The sequence below is a fragment of the Vitis riparia genome, chromosome 10 (assembly GCF_004353265.1).
Source record: "Vitis riparia cultivar Riparia Gloire de Montpellier isolate 1030 chromosome 10, EGFV_Vit.rip_1.0, whole genome shotgun sequence".
Classification (NCBI taxonomy): Eukaryota; Viridiplantae; Streptophyta; class Magnoliopsida; order Vitales; family Vitaceae; genus Vitis; species Vitis riparia.
The window spans coordinates 20,323,301-20,338,670 of NC_048440.1; the positions used below are offsets into that span (position 1 = coordinate 20,323,301).

Here is a 15,370-nt window from a genome sequence, read left to right on the forward strand (position 1 = left end):
GTGCAAAGATAAGAGGAATGGTAGTTTGGGGATTAGAAAGTTTGGAAGTTCTTAACAAAGCCTTGATAGGCAAATGCTTGTGGAGGTATGCTCTTGAGCGTGATAGCCCATGGAGGATAATCCAATGCAAATATGGAGAGGTGGAGAAAGGTTGGTGTACTTTGGACATGAGAGAAGCCTTAGATATGGGTTTATGGAAAGCAATGAGAAGAGGATGAGAGGAATTCAACCCTAGGACCTCTATTCTGGTTAGGTGTGGCCTCAGAACCAAATTCTGGTTGGATAGGTGAGTGCGATGTGAAAGAAGTGTTCCCTTAGCTGTTGAGGATTGCCTTTAATAGGAATGCAACCATAGTTGACTTATGGGTGGCAAAGGAGGGAGAAGTCTTTTGGTTCATCTTGTTTAGAAGACATTTTCAAGACTGGGACTAGGGAGTTGTGATGCAATTCACGGAGCTCATCCACAAGGCAAGAGTGCTAGAGTTGGGGTGGGATAGATTATCGTGGAGGGAGGAGAAGAAGAGAACATTCCAAATCTTGCTATAACTCTCTGAAAGTTAGTTTTTTTTTTTCTTTTGGAGGTTGTGTGGGAGAAGATTCCAGCCATCAATGTTCTTATGAGGAGAGGATGGTTGATGATCAATAGATGCAATCTTTATAAAGCTAGTGAGGAATCAACAAACTATGTCATTTTCCATTGCGGAAAGACCAGAAAAATGTAGAACATTTTGTTAGCAATCCTTAGGTTTCAATAAGTATTTTCAAAATCTGTGAAAAAGCTCATCCTGGGTTGGAAGGCAAAATGCACGGACAAGGGGCAAAGGAGGGCGTGCGTGTGAGTATGGCCCCTCTTTGTTTGTTTTGGTGTATGTGGAGGGAAAGAAATAAAAGGACCTTCGATGGGTAGAGTTCAATGACCTTAAGCTAAAAGAATATCCCTTATTAGGTCTCTTATGAATTAGTTTGGAATATTGTTGGGAGGGATTGCGCTTCTCTATTGGACTTTATTGATGATCTAAATTGTGGATAGTGGCTTATAGTTTGTTCTTGTAGTTGGTGCACTCCCTTTTTGTCTAGGTGGTTCCTATTCTGTACATAAGGTGTGCCCCCCTTTTTTATTAACGTTTTTAATTTATCTTTTATTTTCCATAAAAACAAAATGCAATGTTTAGTGCATCTCATACAACACAAGGGATAGCAATGACCATTGTAAAGCTAGGGATTTAATCTCAAGTACATGCTATTAGGGAAAAAAATGCCAATAATGAAGGCCTTATTAATAAGAATGATAAAATCAATGCTAAAATTGCAACAAACTTTGGTGCAAAACCCCCAACCCATGTGATCCACAGTGGAGATATGAGATATCAAATGAATCTGAAAGATAGAACAGGATAAGTAACAAAGGGATGGTGGGAAAACAAATTTCAACTTTAGAAGCGACAAGAAACACTCGTAGATTTTCGTATGTGTTCATTTCCAATGTTACTTGCTCTATTTTCCCATCATTAAATTCAACATATTCACCTCAGTTACATTTATCTTAGCATACAGATTTCATTGGTTGCTCAACATTCTGCTCCATAAAGAGAATATGATTATCTAGAATGATAAAATCAATGCTAAAATTGCAACAAACTTTGGTGCAAAACCCCCAACCCATGTGATCCACAGTGGAGATATGAGATATCAAATGAATCTGAAAGATAGAACAGGATAAGTAACAAAGGGATGGTGGGAAAACAAATTTCAACTTTAGAAGCGACAAGAAACACTCATAGATTTTCGTATGTGTTCATTTCCAATGTTACTTGCTCTATTTTCCCATCATTAAATTCAACATATTCACCTCAGTTACATTTATCTTAGCATACAGATTTCATTGGTTGCTCAACATTCTGCTCCATAAAGAGAATATGATTATCTAGATGTTTTTTTTTTTTTTTCCTCATTTAATATTTTGAGTGGAACAGATGCACAGAACCCCAAAAGCGCGCCCCACCCCCCCCCCCCCCCCCCCCCCCCCCCCCCCCCCCCCCCCCCCCTCCTCTTTAGTCACCAAGAACTACTTCATGAATCACCAGCAGTAAAGATGGCACTCCATGTCCACAGTCAAAGAAATTCTAAGCTTCTCATATTCCAAACGTATCCTCATAATTCAAGCTTCTAGCTTTGCAATTCTTTATGGTCTAGGGATCATCAGCCAACACCACAATTATGTGAAAATTATTTCTTTGATAACTTTATTTAAAAACAGAACATAATTTCTTGAGAGCAAGGTTACTCATGCGATTTCTTTAGCAGTTCAAATAAAAAACGAAAATCATTTGATTTAGAAAACATGTTTGCATTGCCATGTGGCAGTTTTTTTATTATATAACTTACAAAGATAAAAATAACAGAAGGAGGTTGATCAATGAATTCCATTTTATTTGTTCATACAAATATGAAGTTCAAAATGCCAATATCACTATCCTACCAAAACCTTTTCTTCTACTTTTGAAATCAGATTCAACATTCAGCACATTACAATGATAATACAATCCAACAGAAGCCTCTTTTCTTTTCCTGTTTTGTTGATGGGCAAATGAAAAGATTAAATTAAGAAAGGCCTAACAAAAGAAAGAATCCAACATGCGCTCTGGGTTGAAATTAGGAATCTTGAGCCACAATGCCATTAAACTACTGCCAATGGCATGAAACCAGCCCAGGAAAGTGGAAATACCAGTTAGAAATCAAAATAACATCAGCGACCCAATATAAAGGTTTTAGTTATAATGACCAAAAGGGAAAAAGAAAAAGAAAATACCCCAGTGGACTTGTAAAAAGGAAGCAATGTAGAGAAATAAGTGAAGCAACCTGAGTGTGGCCGCGAAGCAAAGCTCTCAATGCAGTATTGATATTAAGAACCCTTATGTTTCCAAGCTTGAGGCCGTAGCATATATAGGTCCTGTTAACAGCAATCTGACGACCCACGACAAGACCAGGATCGGAGACATACTTGGTGATGGGAGTGACTTCCAGCTGGGGCTGAACCTCGCCTTGCAATCTAACATCAACATCGTAAACAACACGGTCGCCAATGAGATGGCGGCCCTTGGGGAATTTATTGCTGAGCAATCGCAAGGGAGGGGGCTGAGGGGTGACCAAATTGATGGGAGTGGTGGTGGGCATGGAAAATTCAGGAGGGGCTGTGGCAGGAAAGGGCATGGGAGGATTGGAGGGTGTGGTAAGAAGAGCCATCAATCGGGCACCCGAATTAGGGCTAGGGGAAGGGAGGTGGGGTTGTTGCTGTGAAGTTTGATACGAGATGGGTAGGGGTTGGGGCTGGGGCTGGTAAGGGAGGTAGTGGGTGTGAAATGGTAAAGGCCCAGTGGGAGGAGGGTAAGAAGAAGATGAAGATGAAGGAGAAGGCGTGGCATAGGGTTGGAGATTTGAGCTTGGGGATGAAGGCGAGGGTTGGATTATAGTAGCAGGACCCGGATTGGAGGAGGGTTTGAAGAGCTTGTGCAAATCCGAGGGTCCTCCGCTTGATTCGCCATCCGATCGATTGGATTCAAAGCCTTCCCAGTGGAGAAAACGTATAAATATAGATATACATACGCATATATCTCACTTGAGATCTATCCTCCTGGATTCCACTCTTCACTCTCCTTTTCTTCTGTATGATCACTAACAATTTGCAAACAATATTTTATTCAACTCCAAATGTTCAGATACAAAGACGGCTACAGAAATAAGTCCCAAAACGCAGCTGGAGGTGAGAGAGTCAGAGAGAAAAATAGAAGGAATATATATACACACCCAAGTTCCAACATCTATAGACTATAGAATAATACTAGTAATAATGCTTCATCTTCTTCTCTTTTCTGTTCACGTCACTCACTGGCTTCCTACACCACCCCAAAATTGGGCTCATCGTCCTATTCTATTAACCAATTGAATTACAATTTACATCATCTTTCACAACTTTTTCCAAGTTCTAAGGGCCTCTACTGTTGGCACTGGGTGCCCATTTCCTTTTTCTTTAATTTATAATTTATCCCTCATTTCCCCTTTTAGATGTCCAAGCTTTGTAGACCACCTAATGTTAGGGTTGTCTAGGTCTCTCTCTTTTGTTCCACGGTATAAATCCTTAGACTAAGCAAGGGTACTGGGTGCATGATCAAGGTTATTGTTAATGACGTCCGACATTCCTTTTCATAAAGATGGGAATTGAGGTTTTCAAATAATGCATGATTAGGGCTTGCGGTGTGGGGTGTGGGTCCAGATATGGTCTTGTTTTGTTCTTCTACATATCAACTCCAAACTTGTTGCCCAAGTAGTTGCCCTGGTGATTCACCTTCTGCTGCTTCCTATTTGGAATCATACAACAAAGTCCAATAAACATTATCCCCTGGCCGGCAGGGGATGCGATAACTACGCATATTGAAAGGACTCTTAAGACGTAATAACACCACTCATAAACCTAGGAATGATTCACCCAAATCACAACTTTTACAGTAAGCCTAAGGTTTTTCATGGATTCCCAAATGAAATGTTGTGATACAGAATGTTATAAAATATTTAAATACTAAACATGATAATTAAATCAAATGAAATGGTATAATGTTGAATTTAATAAAACATTTTACGATCGAATGGTGTGATGTTTAATGCTATAAAAGGTTTGGATACCGATTAAGTTTTGGATGAAAGGGTCTAGGTGCTGTTTGTTTCTAAAATTCACTTTAATTATGTTGGTTGAAATCAACATATTACTTCATTCTGAATATAAAAAATTACAATATTTGACTTTTTTTTTTTTATAAGTAAGCACAGAATATATTGATAAGAGGCCAAAAAGCCACACGTATACAGGGGGTATACAAATTAGCTAAGCCTCACCACCAAAAAGACAACAAAAAACCCACCAGCCTTAAGTGGAGGCTATCCACTCCAACGAGCCTATAAGAGACAGCGACCTCTCTCCACTATACATTTTTGTCCAACACCATAAATTATAGACAAAAGAATTTTTAAGTTTCTGAATATCTATCATCCCTCCCCTAAAAGCAAGCCTATTTCTTTCCTTTCAAAGGGTCCAAAAAATGTACAACGGTATAGACTTCCAAATCTTTTTCCTTTTTTTCCCTACAAAAGGGTCCCTTCAGCTTAATAAGACCTCCTTTACAGTTTCTGGAAAGACCCACTGAACACCAACCAAAGCACATATCATATCTCATAGGACTTTTGCCACTATACAATGTATGAGGATGTGATTTACAGTTTCCTCTTCGCAGCCACACAAGAAGCACGATTGGGGAGGTGCCACCCTCTTTTCTGAAGCCTATCAAGCGTAAACACCTTGCCCCAAGTAGCTTCCCAAGCAAAAAACAGAATTTTTGTTGGGACTTTATCCACCCAAATGTTGTTCTTCGGAAAATTATTAGCCCAATATTTGACTTTTTTCATTTAGCCAAAAAACAAACACCACCTTAAATTATATATAAAAAAAAGACCAATCCAATTACGTTCCAAAGAATTCGAGCTACATCTCCATATGGAGCTTTGGGATCATACTACCCCAGACCAGGCTACAAACGACAGCCATCAGAGATGGGTGCATGGAAGCCCAGGCAGATATTAGATTGCAAGTCTCTGCTAGTATCCCACCCTATGTTAGCTAGTTACGCTGCTAAAATGCTCACTGACATTCTTGATTCATCCAAGCAAATGACGGGTCCAGAGCAGCAAGCTAGTTAAGCTGCTAGCATGCTCACTGACATTCTTGATTCATCCAAGCAGATGAAGGTTCCGGAGCAGCAATGGACATATCATTTGCCATAGCTAAAACAAAGTGAGAAGAAGAACAGGCAAGCCTTCTATATATACGAATTCAGATATCAGCAAGGATTATACAAATATATTGTCATATGCACAAGACATTCATATCTGCAAAACAAGTTAATATGCAGACAACAGATAACAAGGGACAGAACTAAAAAAGACATGAGCAAGTAGAGAGAATGCATTTAGCAAGTGGAGTCTCAAATTTCAATTGCAACAGCCTCCAGCTTGAGAAGAAGAGCCATCTCTGCCTCCTGATGGCCCTGGGATTCCACCATATCCAACCTTTATCCTTGAGACTGCAAAAAAGACCAAAAGTACAACATCAGCAACATCTCTCATCTGCAATTAAACAAATAAACATATTTCCATGAAATATGAGTTACTTTATTGTAAAGTCAAATTAAATTTCAATAGATCTATCCAAAAGTTTGCAGATTGGAAAATAAAATAAGAATTATTTATTAACAATTCATATAAGCTCAGATGAAAGCATCAAATCCGTGTCAGTTTTCTCTACCATGCTTCATGAAGGTGCACCAAGCAAGAGGACGATAAATTTTGTAAGCATGTCTTAAGAGTGGGAGAGGAATTAGGAATGAAAGAACACAAATTTGTCCTGATAAGGAAGAGTTGGCAAACACACAGAAAAAAATCATGTGGGAACCCTGCTTTTTCCAACCCTAAACTCTGGAAAGAATAGTGATGAGAAATTTTGTGAGTTGGCAAACACACAAAAAGAAAGCTAACCTCATTTGACACGTCAAAAACTCCATCCTGAATCTTCTTATATATTGTTGCAGCCGTTTTCACGAATGCCTGCAGAAAACTTCTTGATATTAAAAGATTGACACCAAGAAAGGGAGGAGAACCAACCTCAATTTTCAAGAATAATTATTGATGATCATTTTTTGTTACAGAATATTTTGGATAAGAACTATTTTCATCACCTCCTCAACATTCTGAGCAGTTTTTGCAGAGGCCTCCATGAAGATCAACCCGTTCTCCTTTGCGAACTGCTCACCTTCCTCTGTGCTCACAGCCCTTCGTGAGCAAGATCACACTTATTACCAATGAGCATAATCGACATGTTTGCATTTGCATGCTGTCTTGCATCTTCCAGCCAGCTAGCCAAATGATTGAAAGTTTCTCTCCTGAAGAGTAAAATAATAAAAAATCATTGTTCCTGATACATTACGTCACTAAATGGTGCAAAGATGACACTGCCATAAGTAACCAGTCAGATAATGTCAACGCATAAGAAATTCATGTCTTCTATTTAAATGTAACGACTTGCCCCCTAGCTGGTACACTGTTAAGAGGAGTGTACTATATATATAATACTAAGAACGTCTTCGCCTAGCCAATTCGGGATATGACAATCAACTTTAGGTACAACGCCTTTTTTGTGTCCCATGGTATTTGCATGACCAGGCAGATAGAGATCCCTTGTAGGACCAGATAGAATCTCGCACTGGAATCAAAGATTTAGTTCTAATACAATTTGTAACCACCTACTTACTCCTATGTAAATATTGTTCGTTTTGAACCTCTTATGACTTGAAAATGTGTCTATATAACTAAAAAAAGTCCAATACATATATTGTGTTCAAAATTTCTTCTCCTAACTGATGTGAGATATTAAATTAAACAAAGTATGAAATTAACTCATAGCCCAAGTCAAGCAGGACTTGCGGTTTGTAGCATTATTGGTAAGTGCCTTTTGATGCCTTTCCCACTAAATTGAAGAGTTACAGGGTGTTGTACCTCATCTGTGGTCAAAATTCCATTGACTATACTAATTTCACTAAGACCAAGAATTCTTTTTGATAGGTACTAAGATTAAATACAAATAAGGAGACTCCTCAGCAGCCAATTCAAAGATTCCCACATTAAAAACATTTCTTGTCAACTGGAAAGAGTCATTCTTTTTTCTTATTCCTTTTTTTTTCCCTTTTGCAAATAGGAATTAAAAAAAGTGTTTGTTTAAGATCCTCAAGTGCATTCCCAATTAACCATAATAAAATTGTCCATAGGATCAAGAAGTCCACAAGGATATATCTTCAATTTTTTCAAATATTATTAAAAAAGCCAATATGCACAATATCTTCATGCATCCATTTTCCAGCACTAATAGGAACTGTATTCTTGTACAAACATAAATTAAACATCTTTTCAAAGCATAGGTTGAAACACCTGCATAGCATGAGATAAATTCAAATAGAAATGATACCTGGTGATATCATAGACTAGCAATGCACCGGCAGCCCTCTGTAGTAGGACCTTGTAATTGATCTGAATGATTCTTGACCCGCCTGATACATTTCATGGAAAATTTAACATCTAAACTTCTAGCAGAGCCGCTAAAAAATAGATTTTTCCTATATTATCAGACACTCATGCAATTACAGGAGGACAAATTTCACCACTATAAATTATCATTACCAGTGTGAGTATGAATCATAGCCCAAGGTTTAGCATGGCAGAAATGACTGTTGCAACAGTGTACAAATTGTTGAAATAGTTATCCATTTAGTTTTTCATCATAAAGTGATATTTCATAGTCAAGAAATTTATACTATTTTTTTTTTCCAATTTCTGATGTAATAGTCTGCAGTCAGTCATTATTGGAATCACATAAAAGGCAGAGATCTACATGCTTCCATGGGGAAAAAAAGAATCAACCCAGGAACTAAATCCACAGTTCCTAACAGTTTGAAACTTGAAAGCAGTAAAACAACAAAGATCAAAGAAATTAGGCTAGAATTTAATATCAAGAAGAAAGGCAGAAAAAAAGAGAGAAGAAGAAACAAACAGTATCCCAAATTTGGAGCTTGATGGGTTTGCTGTCAATAGTGATGATCCTGGCCCCAAATTCAACCCCAATGGTTAAGTCGTGGACTGGCTGGAACCGCTTGTCAGTGAACTGAAGAAGAAGACACGATTTCCCAACCCCTGCATAACAACGGATCAAAATAGATATTCAAGTTGGACAAACCAAAATTAGAAAAAAGAAAACATGAATCAAAAAACGGGAAAAGGGGTTTGAGATAGGGTTACAGAAATTGAGAAAAATACAAAAGGAAATCAGTAGGGGCAAGTGGAATGATAATTAAAAAGAAAAAAAAAATGAATATGAACACCTACCGGTATCGCCGATTATGATGTACTTGAAGAGATAAGCGTATGACATCCTCAAACCTGAATAAGAAGGAAGAAGAAGAAGAAGAAGAAAGAATCGTCGGTTTGGAGAAGAAAACCAAAGGAAAAATGGCGAGCGTGAGTCTGAGATAACTGAGAAGAAGGGAGGCTGCTTCGGTTTTGTTGGCCGCTCGCCCCGTTTTGTTCTTGTTGTTTTATCTTTTTACCATCCTCGTCCTCACGATCAGGATAAAATGCAAATGTAAATTACATGTAACTGAATTTAACTCTGAATGTATTTGGAAATAAAATTTCAAAATTAAATAAATATAGAAGATTTATATTTTAAAATGGGTTATTTAATTAAAAAGATTGTTAAAAACTCAATTTTATAAATCTACCATTTATCATTTTTTTAACTGTCTTTTTACAAAAATATCATTATTCTTTTCTAATAAAATAATTATTTCTTTTAAAACTATATATAAATATTTGAAATAATTAATGATATTTATGTCAACAATTGTTTTTTTTATTTCTTTTAACTAATTATCAAAATTCGAACATGCTATGCTGATACCAAAATTCAAACCATGAAACAAATCTATTAAAACTATCACTTTGGCTAGATCTTTAAAACTTTTCACAATTATAATTCACTCAACTCTTTATTGATAGAGTCTTTATCTTTAAATTTAATATGTTTTAAATTGGTGGAATATTTTTTTAATGGTTATAAGTATATAAATTATTAATAATTAATTAAATTATTGATATTATTTATAAATATGTTTATAAAATTGTCAAATCTTAATCTTTTAAGTCAAAATCACTTAATTTTTACTATATTATTTTTTAATTTTTTAATTTAATCAATATGTTATGAAAATTATTCTCTTTTTATTTTAACTTGATATTTTTTTTTCCTTGTTTTTTATACACTAAAAAAATTTCTTAATAAGAAACGATTAATGCATAGAAGAAAATATAAAATATAAACCTAGATTATAAATATAAAATAAGAAAATGAAAAAAAAAAACTTTTTATCTTTTTTTAAATTAGAGAAATATAACTAAAGAAGAGTCAAGAGAAAAATGAAAGAGAGAAAAGATGTAAAATAAGAGCTTTTTCATTATTTTTAAAAAATATTAATTATTAAAATGTATTTTAATATTTTTATTTTAAAAAATAAAAATATTTGTATAATTTTTTTTTTCAAACACCTCCATTCTAAAAATGATCTCATCAACTTAATAATAGTATTTTATGAAGTAAAAAAATCATGCAAGAGTAGATGAAATTCTAAATATTTTTAAATTTATAAAAATAAATTTAATTTTAAAAATTCACCTTTTTTACTTTATTTTCAAGTGAGTATAAAGCACACTTTTTCCTAGAATTAAAAACTTACATCAAATTTGTAAATATAAAAAATCTTAAACTAAAAAAAAAAAAATCACTAAAATATGTGAATTTAAAACCTAAGCAAAATTGCAAGAGGGGAGTATAGTCATTTTTCAATCATAAACATACAGCACTTGCACTTGCATCAATATTCAATACCCATCTCCTTCTCTCCTCCAAAATAGGTGGGTTGTTACATATATGATTAATAACTAGATAAATGACTATTTACAAAAATCATACCATACTTGGCTAGATATGAGAGGGTAGGCTTTTTCTCTAGTCATATGGCCTTAATAGGAAACAACAATTTCCCAAAAATTGGTGCCACTTGGGATTGTTATGGTCAAAAGATTATCTTCATCCCTAAATGTGAACGCCTCTTCCTTTGAGTTCACAGAGCAAAGCTTTGGCTTTTCATTGGAGTATGCCCCAAACCGACCTGCCCCTCTTCCCTTGATGCTTATTCCACCATTATCAGAAGCATTCAAAGCTTCAACTGTCTCAACTGCTCCACCTGAATTGTACATATCTATTAACCCAATTGCTGCAAAATGGACCTTTCCATGGTAAACCTGCAGAAATAATGACAAAAAAAAGGGTTTAGATCATCTCCAGGAGGTAACAAAGCTGAAGGATTGATCACCAACCTTAATGGGAGATACAGTGAACACATCACACTCCAAGATCTTTAGTTTGACATCAAATGATCCTCTCTTTGGCAATCGGGACAAATACCCTGAAATTGTACAAAAATGACGTTCAGGACTAATATTATAACCATACACTCCCAACAGTGTAGATATATCTGTTTTGATTTGCTTTGAGCTAAAGGGTTTTCACAATTTATGAGATTACGGGGAGCTCAAACATATATGTATATATAGGTCTAGGAACTCCTTTCCCTATTCAAGTGGGATATCAAAATCACTGACACAACGTCCTTATTGTATCTAATGAGATTATGTGGTCAAATGAACTCTTATAGGTTCAAGATCGACTCTGATAAAATTTGTAATAATTTGTTTATAATTGTATAGATATTGCCGCTTTGGGTGGGCTCAATATAAAAAGCGTCTACAATATAACTGTATTCAGTGATATGGTGAAGGAGATGAATTTTACCTGCTTTAAAGGAAAAAACTGCACAATCTCCTGTCCATGGGGTTGGAGCAACTTCTTCGAAGTATTCAATATCTGCAGGAGAGACCTGCCCAGAGAGCTTGGGACTGACATCTTTCTGAACAGGATTGTCCAGACAAGGCCAGCTTCCTGCTCCTTGGCAATTGAAGACTCCTATAACTCCTGTGACTTTGTTCAAGTTCCAAATCTTCAGAAGACTGCAGTTAAAAGGAAACACAGAAAGGTGATGAGCAAAGGAAAAGAAAGAAACAAAAACGGGAAAATCAAACCATATACAGATATAAGAGTGGGGAAATACCTCTCTCCATCCATTACTGGGTCATTGAATAAACAATCTCGTGATGGTCTTCCAGGGTATTTGGCTCTCAGCACTGATCCATCAGGGAGTACAAGTCTCCTAAGTATCTCGAAGTCATGCTGCCCCGGTTTGTCACTGTGATCAACAATTGCATATTATAAAGACAGTATTATGAGGTGAGACAGAAAGCAGAAGCTTTTATGCTTCTATGGATAAAACTAACTTACCTAACATAGACCCCACAACCCCCAACAGCTCGAGCAACTGCATGAAATTCAGCTGCACTGTGAAGGCTCTGAAAGGCATTCAAAAAGGTTAATACAAAATGCCTAGACTAGAAACATGAAGCAGGAAATAATACTCAAGAAGGTCATTTCATACATAGAACATGTCCCAGTCTGGGACTACAACTTCTCCGAGAAATATGCTGTTAAAAGCCACAGCAGCTATGTGCAGTGACTGAGTAGTTGGGATTTTCGGATAGTAATCATCAGATGCCCGCGTAATTGCACTTCTTCTTGCACTATAATATAATGTAAAGCAGAGTTATGGTTTGGCCGGAGAAACATTGGAGGAATACAGTAATCTTTTCAACTAGAAGGCATGACATGTTAAGTGAGTTGATCCCTAAAGAGTAGCTTGCTAAGATAACTGTATAGTTCATTTGATCCTACTGAAAGATGCCTGAAAATTAAGGTGTTTCGTGCCCAAGGACATCTGATTTTGAAAGAAGAATTGGCAGGGGGTGGGGGTGAAAAATTCCTTACTTGTAAAGGGTATCTGTGCTAAGACCCATGCAGCAGATTATGCTATTGTCTTGGAAGTTGGCGGCAATTGACTTCTCAAGAGCTTGTTGGAATTTTCTGGTAAGTGAGACTCTGCCTCCTAAACCTGTTGCCAAAGTTTCCAGTATGTTCTGAACATCAACCTTAACCCCATCCACATCCTGTGACACAAGGTAACTGTGTAGATCATCATAGAATTCAGATGCTTTAGCTGGATCAATTGCTCCAATACCATACTTCTCCATGCAATCCATTGATATGTCCCTCATATTTGCCAGATTCCCTGGTGACTGTATTGGGAATTTTAATTTTGGATTATACTTTCTACCCTCTGGAGCATCTGGATGAAATCCTCCCCAGTACCCCAACAGCGCATGCCATACATAAACATACCTGAGAATTTGAAGGAAGAAAAGGAAGATGAAACATCTGAAATTTGGCATCGAAGATGCATATGATGCTGGTGATTGTATACATGGTAAATATGTAGGAGAGTTATGGAAGAATTATTCAGCATTTCCTTATCTCATGTCAAATGGAAAAATATGCAACAGGGGATCATAGATCATACTTAAGGCCAAAAGTGCTCTTAATATCTGAAACAAAGTCTTTAAGACCACTAGGCGCTTCATTTAGATCTTCATTCACAGTTTCCCGAAACTTATTATTTTCTTTGATGCTGACTAATCTGGCTCCAAACCTGTAATCAGGAGAAATCAGAAGAGAGAGATGTGCTTTCTGAACAAACAAGAAAATGAATGGACAAAACCTACTGTGACCCTTCAATAAATGGCTCTCCTTCTTTCTGAAACTCGTTAGTAGTATCTTGCCATCCATCATCTATTATCAAGAACTTTGCTGGAGTCCCACCCTCAGATAGGCTGTGTGTGAGATAGAGGGAGACCTATTAGAAACTGTGTTGAGAAAGACTTTCAAAAGATAAGAGAGACTACATTTACCTTTTCAGGCCATCTCTAATTCCTTGAGGATTAACCCCATGGTAGAAAGCATCCCATGTGCACCAACCAAACCAATCTAACATTCCAGGCATCTGCATGAGAGCATGGTATTAAATCTGCAGCCAAATAAAATGGCTCTCTAAGTTAAAATGGCTAGCTGACCTGTTTGGTCTCTCGATGTGAAAAGGTTCCAAGATGCTTCTCTAGTGTCCTGCATAGGGGCAGAAGTCCATAGGTGGTTAGTGAAATAAACTGTAGATTGGGAACCCATGCAGCAGGCTTGGGAATCATGACAGCATATGCAACTGAAATCCAAGCCTGCTGCAAGAGACCCCACAGTACAATGCGATACTGGAACAGCAATGCAATTCATGCCCCTTGAACAATTTTCTAAAGTTACCAAAACTGGATGAAACTCAAAACTTTGCTCAGACCTACTTCATAGATTGGTTCATCAGATCAAATGGATTGTCCCCACAATTCACAAAAACTGCTTTTAGAGACCGTGACGTGACTATAGCTGGGTCACCTATCATAATAACATGAGAAAGGCCACATGAATTAACTAAGCTGAAGATTAGCTTTAAACAACAAAAGAAAAATGGGTGAGAAAACAGAGCTGCTAATTAGGGTTCCATTCCAATAATTCTGAAGTGAAGCCAGATTTCATGGGTAACTGCTTATTCCTTTCTAGTTTATTGAGGTGATAGAATATCACCCCTCAATGGCTTTGATGTTTCATCTCAGAATTTTAACACAGAGACTGGATATGCAGGGGCTAGGACTATAGTCCATACCAGATTGCAGGGTATTCATCAGAATTAATAAAATAACCGAAAAGATGTGAAACATTTGAAGCTGAATCTAATGAAATCTTACCACTTTCAACGCACAATTCGAGTTCATTTGATTGGTTCCCCTGCAGGCTGCTTCTAAATTCACCATCTAACACCGGCAAGAAAAGGATATAAGAGGCAGGTCCATCAGGTTCTTCCTTTGCTTCCAGAAGTAGCATCTGAGTTTCAATGGGAATGTCCTGTCCAGAATTTCCCATCCGAGGTATCATCCACCAAAGCTTAAATCTGAACAGACATAGCAATCTGATATCCCTGCAACAAGCACAAACATGGACATTGCTTCCGTTACTGTAGATGGATTTCCATTTAATATGATTGGACAGGAGAAAAAGACACATGAGGTTCCTTAATCCAGAGGAAGAAACACCAAAAGAAGTAAGAAAATTGGAGACAGAAGACGGAAATGCATACTGAATAAGTCCAAGCCTAAACACATGTCGAGAATCGGGAAGAGTGGAAATGGCTCCCACAAAAGCAGACGAATTCGACAATGGGGTGACGACCACGTTGTCCGGCACGCCAGTGAGAGTATCCTTGCCGTTGATACTCAGAACCCCATCTTTAATAACAGGTTTGTTGGTAAGAAACATGGAGGGTGGTCTCCTCCAAGTCTTATGGAGACACACGCAGCCAAAGCCATGCCCATGTGGAGATGTAAAGATAGTGTGCTTTGGAGATAGAAATGAAGAAAAAGGGGCATTGAGTTGCAGAGACCCAAGCGACGGGGGGATCAGCGCCATGGTGATGGTAAAGTCAGGGGTGTGTGTGTGTATTGGTTTTAAGGTTCAAATTCGAAGGGGAGGCCTCACAAGGACTTTTGTGAACTTAGTTGATTCCCAGTTGATAGGAGAGGACTGATTTGGCTGTGAGGATGGAAATTATCATCATTATTGGCCACATTTTTTACTTCTGTCATCATCCTAGTCTTGTTTTTTTGCTGCTTGGACCACTCT

General features: G+C 37.2%; 1 protein-coding gene and 2 pseudogenes across 1 annotated transcript; all 3 read right to left on the minus strand.

Moving 5' to 3' along the window:
• The window catches only part of LOC117923202, a 21,797-nt pseudogene extending 18,554 nt beyond the window's left edge, over nt 1-3,243 (minus strand).
• Nucleotides 3,244-6,021: 2,778 nt separating this feature from the next.
• On the minus strand, nt 6,022-9,158 carry LOC117923331 (annotated as a pseudogene).
• Nucleotides 9,159-10,476: 1,318 nt separating this feature from the next.
• Nucleotides 10,477-15,207, minus strand: LOC117922937 (probable galactinol--sucrose galactosyltransferase 2). Its single transcript, XM_034841167.1, has 14 exons — nt 14,829-15,207; nt 14,440-14,669; nt 13,999-14,089; nt 13,723-13,771; nt 13,561-13,652; nt 13,375-13,482; nt 13,173-13,301; nt 12,584-12,994; nt 12,198-12,339; nt 12,044-12,111; nt 11,817-11,951; nt 11,501-11,715; nt 11,026-11,114; nt 10,477-10,950 (listed from the first exon to the last, which is right to left on the minus strand). Exons 1-14 carry the CDS (start codon nt 15,155-15,157, stop codon nt 10,669-10,671), a joined length of 2,370 nt encoding a protein of 789 aa, XP_034697058.1. The 5' UTR covers nt 15,158-15,207; the 3' UTR covers nt 10,477-10,668.
• Nucleotides 15,208-15,370: the final 163 nt, after the last annotated feature.